Source organism: Balaenoptera acutorostrata, chromosome 1 (assembly GCF_949987535.1).
Source record: "Balaenoptera acutorostrata chromosome 1, mBalAcu1.1, whole genome shotgun sequence".
Lineage (NCBI taxonomy): Eukaryota > Metazoa > Chordata > Mammalia > Artiodactyla > Balaenopteridae > Balaenoptera > Balaenoptera acutorostrata.
This window is the reverse complement of record NC_080064.1, coordinates 174,030,992-174,050,397: the sequence shown is the minus strand read 5'-3', so window position 1 is coordinate 174,050,397 and position 19,406 is coordinate 174,030,992. Positions and strand designations below refer to the sequence as shown.

Below are 19,406 nucleotides of genomic sequence, written 5' to 3'. Positions count from 1 at the left end.
CAGTGTCTGGGACGGGATACCATACTCCAGGTGTGTTTTGGTCATTTCAGAGCATGGCAGAAACACGCCTTCCTTTCACCTGGATGATAGGAGTCAGTTAACAGGGTCTAAGAATATTTTATCTTTTATAATTTTTCAGAGTATAAATGTGACACACTCCCTGTAGAAACTAGAATTACCTATGATATCAAATATCCCAGAATAACTACAATCAATATTTGGAATATTCTTTCTCTACTTGTTTCTCTAGGTGTCTATTTTTTAACACAGTTGGGATCATATTACATATAATTTTATATACAGAGAATTTCATTTCATATTTCAGCATAGGCTTTCTCCACATCTTTAAAACTCTTTGAAACTCTCATTGTGAGCAGTTATATATCTCACCTTATATATCTCACCTGGGCACATCTTATTTAACCATCCCTTCTTGTTAAATATTTATTATAACATAAATATAATATTTATAGTTTAGATTTTTATCTATCCTTGTATGTTTAACCACTCCACTTTCTCTGCATGACTTCAGATAAGATAACTTACTTGTGCAAAATATTTTAACTTTGTATTCATATTGTTGAATTATTTTCAGAAGGTAATACCAATGCACCCATCTACCACAGCTTTAGGAGCACTTATCTCCCTACTACTTTTGCCAGGATTACATGTGATTTATTTTAAAAATTTTAAATGAAATGGATTGAAGACAAGTGGCACCTCTTTGTTTTAATTTGCACTTTTATGACTAGAAAGGTTAAACTTAAAAAACATTTTTTTTAATAGCCAGTTATATATTTTCTATTGTAAATTGTCAGGTTAAGTCTGAATTGTATAGTTATTTTATACATTGCTAGTACTGATAGTTTTCAAAGATTGTCTATTTTCCTTTTAATTATATTTTTAAACATAAAAACTAATTTTTAAGTTAAATTTATTTGACACTTATCTTCCTGATTTCATCTGCTGTCTTTAGGCATGAAAAGTTTCCCCTATCCTAACATTAGCTAAATGTAAACCTCTATTTTTGCTTTTTCTTTTGTTTGTTTGTTTGTTTGTTTTGGCTGCGTTGGGTCTTCATTGCTGTGCACGGGCTTTCTCTCTAGTTGCGGTGAGCGGGGTCTACTCTTCTTTGTGGTGTGCGGGCTTCTCATTGCAGTGGCTTCTCTTGTGGTGGAGCATGGGCTCTAGGCATGTGGGCTTCAGTAGTTGCAGCGCAAGGGCTTAGTAGTTGCAGCACATGGGCTCTAGAGCACAGGCTCAGTAGTTGTGGCACACGGGCTTAGGTGCACAGCAGTATGTGGGATCTTCCTGGACCAGGGATTGAACCGGCATCTCCTGCACTGGCAGGCAGATTCTCAACCACTGTGCCACCAAGGAAGTCCCTAAACCTCTATTTTTGAATAGGACTTTTTCTTTTTTTCTATAGATTTCTTACTTTTCTTTCTTTGCTTCTTCTTTTTCCTTTCTAAAAAAGAATTGCTTTTAAATCAGTTTTCAATGTGTTTTAATGTGGAGAATAGGACAAGAAATTGTTTTTTCCTCAGAATAACTTCCTTTGAGAGCATTTGTTGATTAATCTATCTCATCCTCACTAATGTGTGATGCTTTCTACCAAGAGCTTTCATTATATACCAAGAACATAAATATATCTCTGTTCATTTCAGAGCTATCTGTTCTACCACTAGCATGAGGTTTTATGTATTGCATACTTAATAAAAATGTAAGTGATTTCCACTGTTTACCACCAGTCTTTTGGATTATGACTTTCACATATTTTAATTATTTATTGGATTTATCTTTGGTCAGTTGGAGGAAGTTCTCAAGTAAGATTATTTTTTTCCTTAATAAAGTGATTTGGGTAATAGAGTAATAGTTTAATTTATACCTGAGAGTTTCTATATTTCCACTGTACATGGAAGACAAGTTGCCTAAGTACAGTCTCTACTCCCTTAAATTATATACATGCTGTTTCATTGTCTTGTGGCATAGACTAAATTTTGATTGCATGTAGCTAACCTTTTTTTTCCTGCCTGGATAATACACATGATATACTTTTTTTGTATTTATAGAATATAGCTATAGTTTACTCTTTTAATTTGCAGAATTAATGAAAGCAAAATTTTAACTTGATCTAAATAGATAGATATGCTCTCAGTAACTTCCAAATGTAGTAGGATTTTGAAAGTGGAAGTTTCAGCTGTCACATTTTATGCAAGTGATAGAAAATTCAAATAGAAGGCCAAGAAGCAGACAATCCTAAACCCTCTCACTGATCTGGAAAATCCTTCTGCCAGAATCATAGTTGATGGTAGAACAGTAAATAAACCCTTTACACCTGAGAATAAGAATAAGGCAAGCTTGTCTGTTCTCACCAGTTCTATCAACATTGGACTGGAGGTACTAAGTAGTGCAATAGATGATTCTTAAACCCCTTGCTGACTCTGGGGTTGAGTGGGCAGAATCAGGAGTCAGAGATGAGGAGGGGACTATAGGAGAGAAGTCTTCTGTAAGTTTTGCTTCCTCTCTGTCCAAGCCAGGAGAGAAGGGCTTTTAATGATGTGTCTCCTTCACTGTGAGGGACACAGTTGATTGGTGTTGGCACCATATCAAGACAAGGAACGCAAGCGGCTGATGAATGAGCTTGTAGCAGCAAAATAGAGAGCGAAGTTTGGGAAGTGAATTACTCCTAGGGCTCGCTGGGACAACGAATATAGGCTTCTAGAGGGCCAGTGGTAATCCAGATGAGAGTTAGCTGGCATGGGTCTTCTCAGGTTCCTTTCCAAGAGGGCTTCCTGGAGGGGTGAAGCGACAGCAAAGAAAAGCAATAGATATTACTGGATCCCTAGGGGATGAGGAAAAATTATGTAACTAGCCAAACTAGAGATCCATTCTCCCTAATCAAAGACAGCCGCAAGGGAGAAATTCCCAGAGATAGGGATGTGGTCAGCCGAGGGCCTACAAAAGCACCCACATGTGAATGGTGGCTTCGCACTTCTGCCCAACCCAGGGAGCACCAAAGCTCAATTATCATAGCAGGCAAGAAGACTGCTGGTCCCAACTTCTCCAGCCCCTTCCATTCTATCTCTGGACATATCAGAAACCATGGTTAGTGAGATGGCAACAAGGAGTAAATACGCTAGATAGGAAAAGACAGAAGAAACCAACAACTGCCCACTTTTCCATGTGTAGAATCTTGGAAAAAAGAAGTCTCACTCTTAAATTAGGCATGCAGTTTGATTATGCCTTGCAACTGCATATTTAATCAATACTATGTTTGGGGATTTACTGTAATTATAGAATGTTTCACAAGAGAGTGACCAAAGAAATCATGGGCCCATAGAGGTTTGTGACCAGGTCCGTGGGAAGAACTAGCATCATAGAGTGAATTTAAAGCAGAAAATGGGAGCCTAAAATAAAGTTACTTCATAATCACTAGCATATACCATACCGTTTTCATTCAGCATATTTAGGTCACCCCCCGCCCCTTATATTTGACAGCCTTTCATATATAAGAAAAATATTCCTGTTCCCTTAAGTCTTTTTTTCTAGGGATAATCATAACTAATTACTCCAGTCATTCCTGTACTTTCCAGGTCACTGTATTCATAGCTCTATTATAAATCTCATCATAGTATCTACATGATAATTGTCCATCTAAGTCTCCATTCATTCTTCCCCAGGCTAGAGTTCCTCAATCACAGTGACAGTGTTTTATTCATCTTTGTGTTTTTAGCTTTTAGTGCAGCACACTTCTATAAATGTTGATTGAAAGATATACTAAATTAATGAGTCAATAAAGAAACGCATATATTTTTTCAATGAAAATCAAAGAAATTTAATGCTTTTATTTTATTACATTTTTTTTTTTTTTGCTAAACAACTCTCCTATTACTAGTATATTTAGAAAAATGTATTCCACAGGGGCAATGAAATCTTATGGTGTACTTGTTTGTTTAAGGTGCACATTTAATGTATGGTCATGCCTCAAAATAACATGTGAGGTGTACCTATTACAGTAGTACATCTAATCCTTGAGAAACAGAATTTTGAATTTTTCTCAGTCTCTGAAGTAGTATTTTGAATGTATTTATTCCCATCCATGAGAAACCATTGGCAGAATTTCCCAACACAATAGTATTGGGAGAAAAATATGTCTCATATGCATTAGCTTGATCCTTCAAAGAGATTTAAAAAAAAAATGTCTGCAAGCCATTTTTGGGGACTCTGCTTTTTACCACTCTGTGTCAATAATGTATCTACCACAAAAGGAAAATAAAAACAAGCACACTGAATAAAACAGAAGACCAATAAGTAGGCTTCTTTATATTCTATTTCAAGGTCATGACTATAGAGTGTACAAAGACACACAATGAAAGGACCCGCAAATTTTCTGCAAGGATGGACCTGGTTGATATTATGCAAATAAAATGTATTTTTATCTGCTGATACCATATGACACTCGTGTGTCCTTGTGGTCAGAGATTTTGTTGGGCTCATTACTCCTCCTGTGATATGCTCTCTGTTTCACTTTTTAAAAAATCTAAGCTTTTTAAAAAAATAGACTTCTTTGAGCAGTTTTAGGTTTACAGAAAAATTGGACAGAAAGTACAGAGAATTGCCCCACCTCTAGTTTCCCCTATTAGTAACATCTTACATCAGTGTAGCACATTTGTTATAATTGATGAGCCAGTATTGATACATTATTATTAACCAAAGTACATAGTTAACATTAGGGTTCACTTTTTGTGTTGTAAATTCTATGAGCTTTGACATATGTATAATGATATGTATCTACCTTTACAGTATCCTATAGAATAGTTTCACTGCCCCTAAAATGTCCTATGCTCTACCTTGCCTCTCTCTCAAAATCTAAAAACCACTGATATTTTTCCTGTCTCTATAATTTTGCCTTTTCTAGGATGTCACAGAGTTGGAATTGTATAGCCTTTTCAGATTGGCTTCTTTAGCTTTGCACTATGAATTTAAGGTTCCTCCATGTCTTTTTGTGGCTTGATAGCTCATTTCTTTTTATTGCTGAAAAATATTTAACTGTATAAATGTAGCACAGTTTCCTATTGAAGAACATCTTGGTTGCTTCTAAGTCTTGACAATTATGAATGAAGCTTCTATAAGCATTAATGTGCAGGTTTGTGTATAGACAATAGTTTTCAACTCATTTGGGTAAATACCATGGAGTATGAATGCTGTATCACATGGTAAGAGTATGTTTAGTTTTGTAGGAAACTGCTAAACTGTCTTCCAAAGTGGCTATACCATTTTGCATTCCCACCAGCAATGAATGAGAGTTCCTTTTGCTCCACATTCTCACCAGCATTTGGTGTTGTTTGTGTTTTGGATTTTGACCATTCTAATAGGCGGGTTGTGGTATCTTCATTGTTTTACTTTGAAATGTCCTAATGATATATGATGTTGAACATCTTTTCATATACTTATTTGTCATCTGTATATCTTCTTTGGTGAGGTGTCTATTCAGATCTTTTGTCCATTCCTAATTGGTTGTTTCTCACTGTTGAGCTTTAAAAATTCTTTGTGTATTCTGGATACTAGTCCATTTTCAGTTATTTGTTTTGATATTATGCTCCCAGTCTGTGGTTTGTCTTCTCATTTTCTTAACAGTGTCTTTCACAGAGCCAAAAGTTTTAATTTTAATAAACTGACATCACTTTTTTATTTCATGCCTTTGGTGTTGAATCTAAAAACATATCACCAAACCAAAGGTCATCTAGATTTTCTCCTGTTATTTTCTAAGAATTTTTAGTTTAACATTTTACATTTAGGTGAATGATCCATTTTGAGGTAATTTTTTAAAAAGGTGTAAGGTCTGTGTCTAGGTTCATTTTCTTCCTCTTTTTTTCAATGTGGATCTTCAGTTGTTCCAGCACTATTTGTTGGGAAGACTATCGTTTCTCCATTGAGTTGTTTTGCTCCTTTGTCAAATATAAGTTGACTATATTTGTGTGGGTCTATTTCTGGGCTCTCTATTCTATTCAACTGATGTATTTGCCTATTTTCTTAACAGTACTATACTGTTTTGATTACAGTAGCTTTTATAGTAAGTCTTGAAGTCAGATAGTATAGTCCTCTGACTTTGTTGTTCTCTTTCAGTATTGTGTTATTCTGTGTCATTTTTCCTTTCCATAAACTTTAGAATTAGTTTGTCAATATCCACAAAATAATTTGCTGGGATTTTGATTTGGATTGTGTTAAATCTATAGATCTAATATTGAAGAACTAACATCTTGACAATATTAAGTCTTTCTATCTCCATTCATGGAATATCCTTCCATTTATTTTGATTTTTTAAATTTCTTACAGCAAATATTGAAATTCTTTCAGTATTTTTCCCCATATAAATCTTGTGCATATTTTGTTAGACTTATATCTATATCTAACAGCATTTAACATTTTGTTAAACGCTAATGAAATGGTATTGTGTTTTTAAATTCAAATTCCAATTGTTCATTGCTAATATATAAGAAATCAGTTGACTTTTGTGTATTAACCTTATATCCTGCAACTTTATTATTATTACTTATTAATTCTAGGAGTTTTGTTGCTGTGGTTGTTGATTCCTTGGGATTTTCTGCATAGACCATCATGTCATCTGTGAACAGACAGTTTTATTTCTTCCTTCCCAATCTATGTATGTTCAGTTTCCTTTTCTTGTCATTATATTAGCTAGGACCTGCAGTAAGATGTTGAATAGGAGTGGTGAGAGGGAACATCTTGCCTTGTTCCTGAACTCAGAGGGAAATCATCTAGTATTTCACCATTAAGTATGATGTTAGCTGTAGGGTTTTGGTAGATGTGCTTTATCAAGTTGAGGAAGTTCCCCTCTATTCCTAGTTTGCTGAAAATTTTTATCTTTGAATGGGTGTTGGATTTTGTCAAATTGATATGAGCATATGATTTTTAGCCTGTTGCCTATGGAATGTTGAACTAGCCTTGTATACCTGGAATAAATCCCACTTGGTTGTGGCATATACTTCTTTTTATACATTGTTGGATGTGATATACTCATACTTCATTGAAAATTTTTGCACCTATGTTCATGAGAGAAATTGTTTGCCTTTCTTGCAATGACTTTGTTAGGTTTGAGTATTAAGGTAATGCTGGATTCGTAGCTTGAGTTAGGAAGTAGCCCCTCTGCTATTTTCAGGAAAAATTGTAAAGAATTGGTATAATTTCTCCTGTAAATGTTTGCTAGAATTCATCAGTGAACTAATCTGGGCTGTTGCTTTCTATTTTGGAAGGTTATTTCTTATAGATTCAATTTCTTTAGTTGAATAGACTGTTATCTTTTTTTTTTTCTTTTTTTTTTTTTCTTTCTTTCGTGTGAGGGCTTTCTCTAGTTGCGGCAAGTGGGGGCCGCTCTTCATCGCGGTGCGCGGGCCTTTCACTATCGCGGCCCCTCCCGTTGCGGGGCACAGGCTCCAGACGCGCAGGCTCAGTAGTTGTGGCTCACGGGCCCAGTCGCTCCGTGGCATGTGGGATCTTCCCAGACCAGGGCTCGAACCCGTGTCCCCTGCATTGGCAGGCAGATTCTCAACCACTGCACCACCAGGGAAGCCCTGTTATCTTTAATAATAGATACAGGCCTATTCATTTATACATGTAGGCATATTTATATTAACTGGTTTCTTGGTGAGTTTTGGTAGATTGTGCCTTTCAAAAAGTTTGTCCATTTCTTGTATGTTTTCATATTTGTGGGCATAGAGTTGTTTACAATATTCCTTTCTTATTTTAATGTCCATGGGATCAGTAGTAATGGTCCCTCTTTTATTTCTGATATTAGTAATTTGTGTCTGCTCTCTGACTAGAGGTTCATCAACTTTACTGATTTTTTCCAACAACCAGCTCTCTATCAGATTGTATTTCTCTATCAGTTTTCTGTTTTCAATTTCATTAATTTCTGCTCTAATTCTTATTTCTTTTCTTCTGCTTAATTGGATTTAATTTGCCCTTGTTTGTCTAGTTTTCTAACGTAAAAGTTTAGATTATTGATTTTAGATTTTTGTAACATATGCATCAATGCATATATGTATAAATTTCCAAGCACAGCTTTCACTGCATCCACAAATTTGGATAACATGTATTTTTATTTAGTTTGAAATATCTTAAAATTATTCTTGAAACATCTTTTTGACCCATACGTTATTTAGAAGTGTGTTGCATAACTCTAAGTATTTTGTGGTTTTCCATCTATGTTTCTGTTATTGATATCTAGTTTAATTCCACTGTGGTCTGGGAATACTTCATATAATTTCTATTAAAAACCTTTTAAATTTAGTAAGGTGTGTTTTGTGGCCCAGAATGTGGTCTCTCTTAGTGTGTTCCATGGGAATTTGAGGAGAAGGTGTATTCCACTGTTATTGGATGAAGTACTTTATGATATCAATTAAATCCAGTTGATTGATGGTGCTCTTCAGTTCAATTATGTCCTTACTGATTTTCTGCCTGCTAGATTGGTCAACTGCTGACAGAGGTGTGTTGAAGACTACAACTATAATGGTGTATTCGTCTATGTCTCCTTGCAGTTCTTATCAGTTTTTGTCTTCATATTTTGATGCTCTGTTGTGCACATACATTATGTCATAATTTGACACATTATGTCTTCATGAATAATTGATTTCTTTATCATTACATAATGCTCCACCTTATGTAATGCTCCACATCTCTGATAATTTTCCTTGCTCTGGAGCTGGCTTCATCTGAAATTAATATAGCTACTCCACCTATCTTTTGACAAGTGTTAGCATCCCTTTACTTTCTCCATTGCTTTACTTTACTTTTAGTCTGTACCTCTGTCTTTATATTTAAGGTGAGTTTCTTAATATATAATTAGGTCTTTTTTATTCACTCTGACAATCTCTGCCTTTTAATTGGTATATTTAGGCCACTGCTGTTTAAAGTGATAGTTTTTATAGCTGGATTAATATCTACCATATTTTTTATTGTTTTCTATTGATATTTGTCACCATTACTCAGTTTCTTTTTCTTTTCTTTATTTTTCTGCCCTCTATGTTTTCGATTGAGAATTTTTACAATTCCATTTTTTTCCTCCTCTCTTAACATATCAATTGTACTTCATTTTAAACTTTTCTTAGTGGTTGCCCTTGGGTTTGCAATATACATTTACATCTAATCCAACTACTCTTTCAAATCACACAATACTACTCCATTCAAGTACCTTATAATAGATTATTCCCAATTCCTTCTCCCTTCTGTACCTTATAACACTGCTGTCATTCATTCCACTTACTCTTAATCTATAATCACAGAATACACTGTTGCTATTATTATTTGAACTATTTTTAATTAAGAATAAAAAATAGATCTGAGTTTCTGACCTATGTCATTTCTTTCTTTCTGAAGACATTCTTTCTGCATTTCTTGCAAGATAAGTCTCCTGATGACAAATTCCATCATTTTTTGTTTGTCTGAGAAAGTCTTCATTTCTCCTGCACTTACAGAGGATAATTTTGCTGGATATAGAATTCTAAGGTGTTTTTTTTTTTTTCTTTCAACACAAAATATTTCACTCTTCTCTCTTGCTTGCATGATTTCTAAAGAGAAGTCTGATGCAGTTGTTAATCTTGCTCCTCTGGCTTCTTTCAAGATTTTCACTTTGTCTTCATTTTCTGCAGTTTGAATGTGATATGCTTAGGTTTAGATTTTTTGATATTTACTCTGGTTGGTATTCTCTGAGCTTCCGGTTCTCAGTTTGGTATTAATTTTTGGAAACTATTGGTCATCACTGCTTCAGATATTTCTTCTCTTCCTTTCTCTTTCTGGTATTCCTATTACATGTATGTTACACCTTTAGTAATTATTTCACAGCTCTTGGATATTCTGTCTTTTTCACTCTCTTTTTCCTCTTTGCACTTGAGTTTTGGAAATTTCTACTGACATTTCTTCAAGCTCACTGATCATCTGCTTGGCCATGTCCAGTCTATTGATGAGCGCATCAAAGGCATTCTTCATTTATGTTACAGTATTTTTTTATTCTAACATTTCCTTTTGATTCTTTCTTAGAGTTTCTGTGCTTCTGCTTATATTGTACATCTATTCTTTATTCTTTTATGCTGTTCACTTCCTCCATTAGCACATTCATCATACTTACTTGTTTCAAGTCCTTGGTTTGATAATTTCAACATTTCTGCCATATTTGAGTCTGATTCTGATGCTTAATGTGTCTCTGAGCTGTTTTTTTTTTTTCTTTTACTGTATGTGCAATTTTTTATTGAAAGTCAGACATAACATACTGGGTAAAAGAAACTGAGATAAATAGGTGTTTTTTTTGTGTGGTTTTATGTATATCTGGATAGGGGTAGGCTGTATTTATTGTTTTCTTTTGCTGTATCAGAGGCCAAACTTTCTTCTGGTTTCCTTGTTTTTGTCTCCCCAGTTGTCTTCGGGTTTCCCTGAGGCTTCTTAAATAAGGCCTGAGATGTGCAGTTCTTTCCTTTGTAATTCCCTGTTGTTATTTAGGCTCTGGTAATGCTGTGGTAAGGTGTAGGGGGAGGGGAAGCATCCTATAGTCCTGTGATTAGGTCTCAATCTTTTAGTGAGCCTGTGCCCCAGGGCTGTGACCTTTACAAATTCCTCTCAGAATTTTCCCCCCTCATTTTGGTAAGACCAGGGTTGAAGTTGGGTATTTCCCTTCCCTCATGTTGGCTAGGCTCTGGTACAACCCTGATCAGTTTCTCTTACAGGCAGGTCTTGTTATGAAGAAGAGAATATCCTGAGTGTATTTCAAAATAGCTTCTCTTCCCCTTCCCCTGAGAGATGTACAAAGGGATTTTTCTTCAAACTTCATTGTGAGAATCTGGTAGAGCTCCTGGAGGTAAAACTCACAAAAATGTGTGGTGTCCCCTTAAGACTGAGCTCAAGTCTGTCCACTCTGAACTTCCAGCAATTTGTCGATTACAGTTTAGGATTTCTTACCCCAGCATTGGTTCCTCAGAGGTTTCTGCTTTTGGGCTTCTGTTCTGGTAAGTTGTATTTGCCTGTCTGTCTCTCCAGTTTTGGGGACTAACAGTATTTTGCCCAGTGACCTCATTCTGAGATGAATCTAAAAAAATTGTTGATTTTCAGTTTATTCAGCATTTTTTCTTATTGTGAGAATAGGAGTGACAACTTCCAAGTTCTTTATATGCTGGACTGGAAGTCCTGATTCACTTTTTAAAACTATTATTGATTTTTCTTGCTGTATATCTAAACATTCATTAAATTTTAATTTTAAAACAGATTAGCAAAAGGAAGAAAATCAACAGAATTTCAACATTCATAAATAACTATTGTTGATATTTGTGTATATATCTTTTCAGTCTTTTTTCTACACATGTCTGCCTGTCCCTCTATCTTTCTGTCTATCATCTATCTATCTATCTATATCTATCTATCTATCTATCTATCTATCTATCTATCATCTATCTACCTATCATCTATCTATCTACCTATCTATCATCTATCTATCTACCTATCTATCCAGCTCCCTACCTATCATCTACTTACTTATGCCTCTCCCAACAAACAAAGAATTAAAATGGGCCTTTGGACCTAAGATGGTAAGATTGTATGCAAATATATGGTTATGATATTACCTTTTAAAAATTCTTTGCAAACTTAATAGGCAAAAATATAAATGTTTTCCATTACATTTTTTACTTCTTTGACATTTTCTCATTGATGTATGAGTTCTATATATAACAAAAGATTACTCTTTTATTATATATAATACCATATGATACACTATCATTCACCTTGTTTTTCTATTTTATTTTTAGGTCTGCATTGCTTTTGAACCTAAATTAAAGAGATTGAGTTGATGGTTTTGTGTGATAAACAAAAGTCTGGAGTAATTTAAGTTGAATCATGAACATAACAAGTTAGTGAAAATAATAAATTGAATATCAAAATTATGGATAAAATAATGGAGTAGTAACACTGTGGAAGTTAAGTTAACATCAGTATATAATGAAATCCTCTACTCTCACATAATAGAATACCAATACAGTAATGAGAATAAACAAACTACAACTACATGCAATAATATGAAAGAATCTCAAAAGAAGATGTTGAATATAAAAAGAGTGATATTAATAATTCCATTTACATAAAGATTAAAAGTAGGCAAATTTATCTATGGTATAAGAAGTTATCATTGACCTAGGGAGTAGTGACTGGAATGGTCACTAGTAGGGCTCTGGGATCCTGGTCACTTGGTTGTGTTCATTTCATGAAAATTCACTGTGCACTTATGCTTTGTGTAGTTTTCTGTATGTATGTTATACTTTAAAAAATTATTGTTGAGCAGGACTTCCCTGGTGGTGCAGTGGTTAAGAATCCACCTGCCAATGAAGGGGACACGGGTTTGATCCCTGGTCCGTGAAGATCCCATATGCCGCTGAGTAACTCAGCCCATGTGCCACAACTACTGAAGCCCGTGTGCTGCAACTACTGAAGCCTGCATGCCTAGAGCCTGTACTCTGCAACAAGAGAAGCCACTGCAATGAGAAGCCCGTGCGCCACAATGAAGAGTAGCCCCCGTTCGCCACAACTAGAGAGAAAAAGCCCGTGCACAGCAACAAAGACCCAAAATAAAATTTAAAAATTAAAAAAAATTATTATTGAGATATAATTGACATATAACATTATATTCATTTCAGGTATACAATATAATGATTCAATATTTGTATATATTGTAAAATGATCACCACAATAAGTCTAGATAACATCCATCACCACACAGTTATACATTTTTTCCTTGTGATGCATATTTTTTAAATCGACTGTCTTAGCAACTTTCTAACATACACTTCGGTATTATTAACCATAGTCAACATGCTGTATATTACATCCCCAGGACTTACTTCTTTTATAACTGGAAGTCTGTACCTTTTCACCCCCTTCACACCATTTCTCCCACCCTCCCAACCCCCTGGCTCTGGCAAATCTGTACAAATCGGTTTGTATGAGTTTGTTTGTTTCTGTATCTATGAGTTAGTTTTTCAGATTCTACATATAAGTGACCTCATATGGTATGTGTCATCCTCTGTCTAACTTATTTCACTTAGCATAATGTCCTCAAGTTCCACCTACGTTGTCACAAATGGCAAGATTTCATTCTTTTTATAGCTGAATAATATTCCATTATATATGTGTATATGTATGTACAAATATATACACAAACACATACATTCGTACATACATACAGGCACACCTCATTTTATCGCACTTCTCTTTATTGTGCTTTGCAGATATTGCATCATTTTACAAATTGAAGGGATTTGTGGCAACCCAAGTAAGTCTGTCAGCACCATTTTTCCAGCATTTGTTCCCTCTGTGTCTCTGAGTCACAGTTTGGTAATTCTCACAATATTTCAAACCTTTTCATTATTATTATATTTGTTATGGTGATCTGTGATCTTTGATGTTATTACTATGACTTGCTGAAGGTTCTGATGATGGTTAGCAATTTTTAGCAACAAAGTATTTTAAAATTAAGGCATTGTTTTTTAGATGTAATGCTACTGAACACTTAATAGACTACAGTATCATGTAAACACAACTTTTATATACACCGGTAAACCAAAATTTTGTAGGACTTGTTTATTGTGGTGGTTGGGAACTGAACCTACAATATCGCTGAGGTATGCCTGTGTCCCACATTTTTTAAATTCACTCATCCATCAATGGACACTTAGGTCACATCTATGTCTTGGCTATTGTAAATAATGCTGCTTTGAACATGAGGGTGAATATATCTTTTGAAGTTCGTGTTTTTATTTACTTTGTATAAATACCCAGAAGTGGAATTCTATTTTTAATTAAAAAATTTTTTTTAATTAATTAATTAATTAATTAATTTATGGCTGTGTTGGGTCTTCATTTCTGTGCGAGGGCTTTCTCTAGTTGTGGCAAGTGGGGGCCACTCTTCATCGCGGTGGCAGGCCTCTCACTATCGCGGCCTCTCTTGTTGCGGAGCACAGGCTCCAGACGCGCAGGCTCAGTAGTTGTGGCTCACGGGCCCAGTTGCTCCATGGCATGTGGGATCTTCCCAGACCAGGGCTCGAACCTGTGTCCCCTGCATTGGCAGGCAGATTCTCAACCACTGTGCCACCAGGGAAGCCCTATTTTTAATTTTTTGAGAAACCTCCATACTGTTTCCATAGTGGTTGTGCCAATTTACATTCCCACCAAGAACTCCCAGTGCACAAGAATTACTTTTGCTTCACATCCTCACCAACACTTGTTATTTCTTCTCTTTTTAGAACAGCCATTCTAACCGGTGTGAGGTGCTATTTCATTGTGATTTGGGTTTGCATTTCTAGTATGTATGGTATACTTCAATAAAAATTTTAAAAAGACCTGTACCTTGACCAAATACCAGGTCCCCTCCAACCCCCAACAAAAATGTGTCAAGGTGGTGCCTGTCATAGTGTATCTGCAAGAATATTTATAATTGTGGTCTTGTGCTTTATAGTTTGTGGTATAAATAATGTACCCCCACAGTACTGTCTCAAAGTACTGTCTCAGTGCTCCCACCAGGTCACTGTGGATTTCCAAGGTGAGAGGAAAGGTGATTCATTCTATATTGCCAACTCCACCTTGCAGTGCACACATCTGAATGTGCCCAGAATTAAATTGGCCTAAATTCCCTACACTACATCTCTTTAGATCAACTCTCAGTCGGTGTTAACTCGATGGTGGGAATCCTTTCACAATGAATAAGTATAAAAAATCACCATATTGTACAATTTAAATATCTTACAATTTAGTTTGTCAATTACACCTCAATAAAGCTAAAAAAAATGTAACAGACAAACAAAACAAAAACAAAGTCTGTGCAAAGGATATAAACTGGCTCCACAGTAGGGCTGTGTGGAACAAGTTTGGTTGCTCTTTACCCCTTGGACCCAGAGCATCAGCACCATTCTATTTTGAAAGGCCAGTCCACTGGACTTCTTTTTTTTGCTCCATGATGATTGTATTTTAAGAATCTCATTGCTCCTTTCTATTATTGGGCCTCAGAATCACTCTGATATAACTCAATAAGTTATAAACACTTTGAATCTTATGGAACCCCTTAAACCTCTTATGCAAAATCTATAACCTCTTCTTCAGACACTTTTAAACTCCAAATTTTAATGTATTTTTGTGTGTGTGCATACACACACACAACACACACACACACACACACACACACACTTCACCAGACTGCTCCAAACTAATTTATTCAAAGTAAAAAAAAAAAGATTTACAGGAAATGTATATAAAATTTCAGACAAACTCTCTGCTCTTCAAAAGACCATGATCTGATAATATTAAAACAAATACTAGGAAGTTAGTATCAATGGAACCCTTCAGCACTGTGACAAACAGAATTTTTACTTCAATTTAACTAGTTGCTCAAATTCAATTAATATAGACTAAGAATCCATTAGCCCTTGAAGAGGCTTCATAAAAGTATCAAAACACTAAATACACAAGTCAACCCAAATCCCAAATTATCTTTGACATTTGCTACAATTTGGTGTATTTCCCCTACTGTCATCTTGAGTAGTTAGTGTGTGGCAATTCTGTCTGGAGTCCTTGATAACTGAAGAGTCCTTTTCAGTGTTATGACCTTAATTTTTTTTTCTGGAATAAACATGGACATGCTTAAAGAAGCTAAATTTATTTCATAAAGGTATTAAATGCAATAAAATGAGTATACTGTGTTAAGTGACATCATTTAAAAAAAAAACTAAATCACATTGCATATATTTTCTACATCTCTAAGTTCAGGTAACATAATATTTTACATTAAATTTAAGTATACTTTAAAGATTCTGAGCTTCTTTTTGAGATTTCCCCTTCCCTACTACACTTCTGGCTAATGGTTTCCAACCTATTTTCATTAAATAAATGGCAGCATCAAGCCAGATCAAATCAAAGCAAACCAACCACCTTTACTTGAATTAGTAAAAGCTTTATAAGGATTAATTGCTCTCTGCTACATTTTTTGGAAAGGTTTAACAGTAGGATTATGCAAGAAGAAATAAAATGAAAAAAATTCAACAAATAGTACTGATAGGATAACTTCATTTCTGTTTTTTGAAAACAAAGATACTTTATATAGTAATAAAGCTAAAGCAGTCCAGGAAAATATAAACTGTCTTATGAATCTACAAAATCTGAGTAGAGATTTTTATTCTAATGAGAATATTAATTTCTATGCTTTAAAAACTTGTAGTAGTGTGTTCATATTTTTGTAATAAGACTTTTTCAAAACCAAAATAAAAATAAGGACACTTTTTGGAGGTATGGTTATCTTAGAAAGCTCTTCTTATCATTGTTTAGTTAACACTACAGCCAATGAATGGAGATATAGCTTATGCATTTTGCTGCAGAAATAGTCATTATAAGCTCTTATAGGAGCGTCTTGCTGCTAATGTCCCTGCCAGCATCATCTCTGAACTAACTCTCACTAAGGACCCAGAACTCTAAAAACCAGATACGAGACAGGACCTGTGTGTCTGACATGGCCTCCAGACAAGTGTCATCACTTCACGTGCACCTGGGATCACTGCAAAAAAATTTTTTTCTTTTTAAATGGGATACAGAGTTGTAATGTAAAAAATAAATAGATGAAGGTAGGGTTGGATTACATGCATTCCATTCTCAGAGGCATACAGATAACCAAAAGCTCTATTTTCTTCCCTCTAGAAAATAAACAATAACCAAGTATTGCATAACATGTTCATTTTAAGTGATATAAAGCCCCCATAAGCATCCACAAATTGAATAAGGGACATGGAACTAATGGCTTCAGGGTGGTTTCTGCCTCCAGGTGCTCCTTGGGATGACTTTCTAATTGAAAGCCTAATGCGGGGTACAGCACGGGACCCCTTGGAGAGCACTCATATGTGCTCCTTGCTCTGTGGAGACACAGAGGACTGGAGCCTGACTTACACTGGTAAGAGCAAAAAACAACTGTGAACAGGTTCTGCTTCCAACAGGGCACAAAGAAGGCAAGGGACTGGCTGAGTAATTCTTGGGGGATGGAGCAGGAGAGTGTGTTGAGGTGAGATCAATCGACATGCTGGGAGAACATGAGTTTTTGCTGTAGAATAGATGTGGGCAGTGTAGGGGAGCCGGCATGGAGTGAGTCCTCTTGGGTTGCCAGGAGGATATAGGTCATCAAAGTTAAACTAGGCTAGAGATGGGCCACCAGATGTCCAGGGGCATAAAGTGGAGAAACATGTGAACATAATGTATTAACCAGTTTCTAGAGATGGCTTAAAACAAACAAGCAAGGAAAAATCCTACTTCATATCCTTGCAATACTTATGCATGTGGCCTCACAATTCTTTACACCATGAGCAATAAAACTCAAGCTGAATTTTGAGTAGGAAAGACAGTTAAATCTCAATTCTAATTTTTTTTGAATTCAAAAGAAAACAATTCCATATGAAATTTAACAACTGCATTACTACCTAAAATTTATATATATATCAATATATATCTGTAACTATATGTATATAGGTATAGATACAGATACATATACAAACCTTTGGAAAATAGACCTATTTTGGTCTGTTTCTAAAGGTAGTTGAGAGGAAAATTTTAAGATATTCTCAAAGAATCTTGATTTGTCTCATGCTGTGATCCTGTTATTTAATAATAGTATGTAAATATTATTCTCTAGGTCTGTGTTTAAAGAAATATATAGAAAACAAAGACCTAGCATCAAAATATGCTATATGAGAGTAGACATGCTTTCTTATGAATGCTCATAACCATTGTTTAATTCCTTACACAAAGTTTTCTGGTATTAATCAAGGACATTTGTTATTTGTTACTCTGACTCACATGGTTTAAGATTACTATATAAGAAAACCAGCTAAGTTATTGTATGTAGATTCAATGACCAGTTACATCATTAGAAGTATGAGCTGATCTGAAACTGAGTCACCTAAAATGTTTCCATGAAAGTTGACATTCAAAGCAGGTTATTAGTAAATTTAAAAAAGAAAAATTAGTGGAGGAACAACATTTTGACTAATACTTTTACTATCAATCCAGAAAAATGTAGATCATAAGCCATGCAAAACTGCTTTGTTGCAGTCTTCTTTCTTTCAAGTGTATGAAAGTATCAAGCACCTCAAAAGCAAAGAATGAGCAAGCAAGTAATGTCACGTTAGAAAAATGCAGAGTTTAAAAAAATATACTATTGAACTCTAGTCATCTCACACAAAAGTGGCAATCTTTTCTTAAATAATTCACCAAGACTTTGGGACAAGTGATAGAGTTACTGCATTCCGCATTCTTTCTTTACTTTCCAAAGGCTGAGATTATGAATTCAGACAACGTTGGTGTGCTTGCTTACCACGGGTCTGTGTACGTCCCAGAATGCTCTCTCCTGACTATCAAGGATCTTTCTTTCAATCTTGTCTCTCTTCTTGTCCACTCTGTTAATATCATAACAATTAATAATAAGTAGTGTTAATTGTAGTGCCTCTCTGGACAAAAGGCCACAACTTGGACAAATCTTCCAAAAGACTCACAAGGACTCACTTTGCTTGTGCTTCTGCTTGCATAAAAATGAACTCCCACTTCCGAGCAAATGCCCTCTGCAGCCTGGCCAAGCTCTCCTGAAAAATATACCACGGTGAAGACATTCTGGTGCTCAGCTTTACTACTCCCTTCTAGTTTATCTACCATATGTACTTACCAAAAAAACAAATCAGAATTTCTAAAGGAGTAAGTGTACTTGGAATGATAAGTCATGCTCACTGAATGCAGCTAATACTCATATTAACAGTCAAAGAGGACACAGGAGAACCTATTACGAATATTAATATTGGAGAATATAACTAAAAATCAAAAATACTAAACTTACCTTATATAAAAAAGTGCTCAAGACTAATCCATTGGATTTTCCTGTGCTCATTTTACTGAGGAACAGGAAAGCAATACTCTCTACTACTGATTCAATCAGTCTATCCAGTTCCTGAGAAAAATGTAAACCCTCAGCCCCCTACTACCCACTTGTAGACAGTGCTTCAAGTTTAGTAAATCAGAACACAGCAACCATATGAACAAATTACATGAGATTAATTTAATCTGCTGATGGTGACCAACATAAAGGTTTTGCAAAAACCATTTTCCCAGTGTAAATGTTCCATAATTCTCTAAGTTTGGATATCTTCATTATATATAGTATATACACACATATATATAAGTTTTTACATTTAAGTCAATTTTAGCAAATAAGATATGCTTCCTCCTTCTTCTCTGAGTTTGTGTATTTAGAATTTCACCATCCTCAGTGTGAATGATGAGAGGAAGTAAGCAAGTAAGGGATATGTTAAATCATTATGCTGCCCTTCCCT

General features: G+C 35.2%; 1 protein-coding gene across 5 annotated transcripts in view; it reads right to left on the bottom strand.

Annotated features, from left to right (window-relative positions):
- Window positions 1–19,406, bottom strand: part of RGS7 (regulator of G protein signaling 7) — a 584,795-nt gene that overhangs the window by 75,177 nt on the left and 490,212 nt on the right. For 4 of the 5 annotated variants that reach the window (XM_057553532.1, XM_057553519.1, XM_057553530.1 and 1 more), the window contains 2 exons: window positions 18,589–18,665; window positions 18,401–18,482 (listed from right to left, as the gene is read on the bottom strand). The exons of the other annotated variant lie outside the window; for it this stretch is intronic. In XM_057553532.1, the coding sequence (XP_057409515.1) occupies window positions 18,401–18,482; window positions 18,589–18,665 (159 nt within the window). The remainder of the gene's footprint in view (window positions 1–18,400; window positions 18,483–18,588; window positions 18,666–19,406) is intronic. 5 annotated transcript variants of the gene reach the window in all.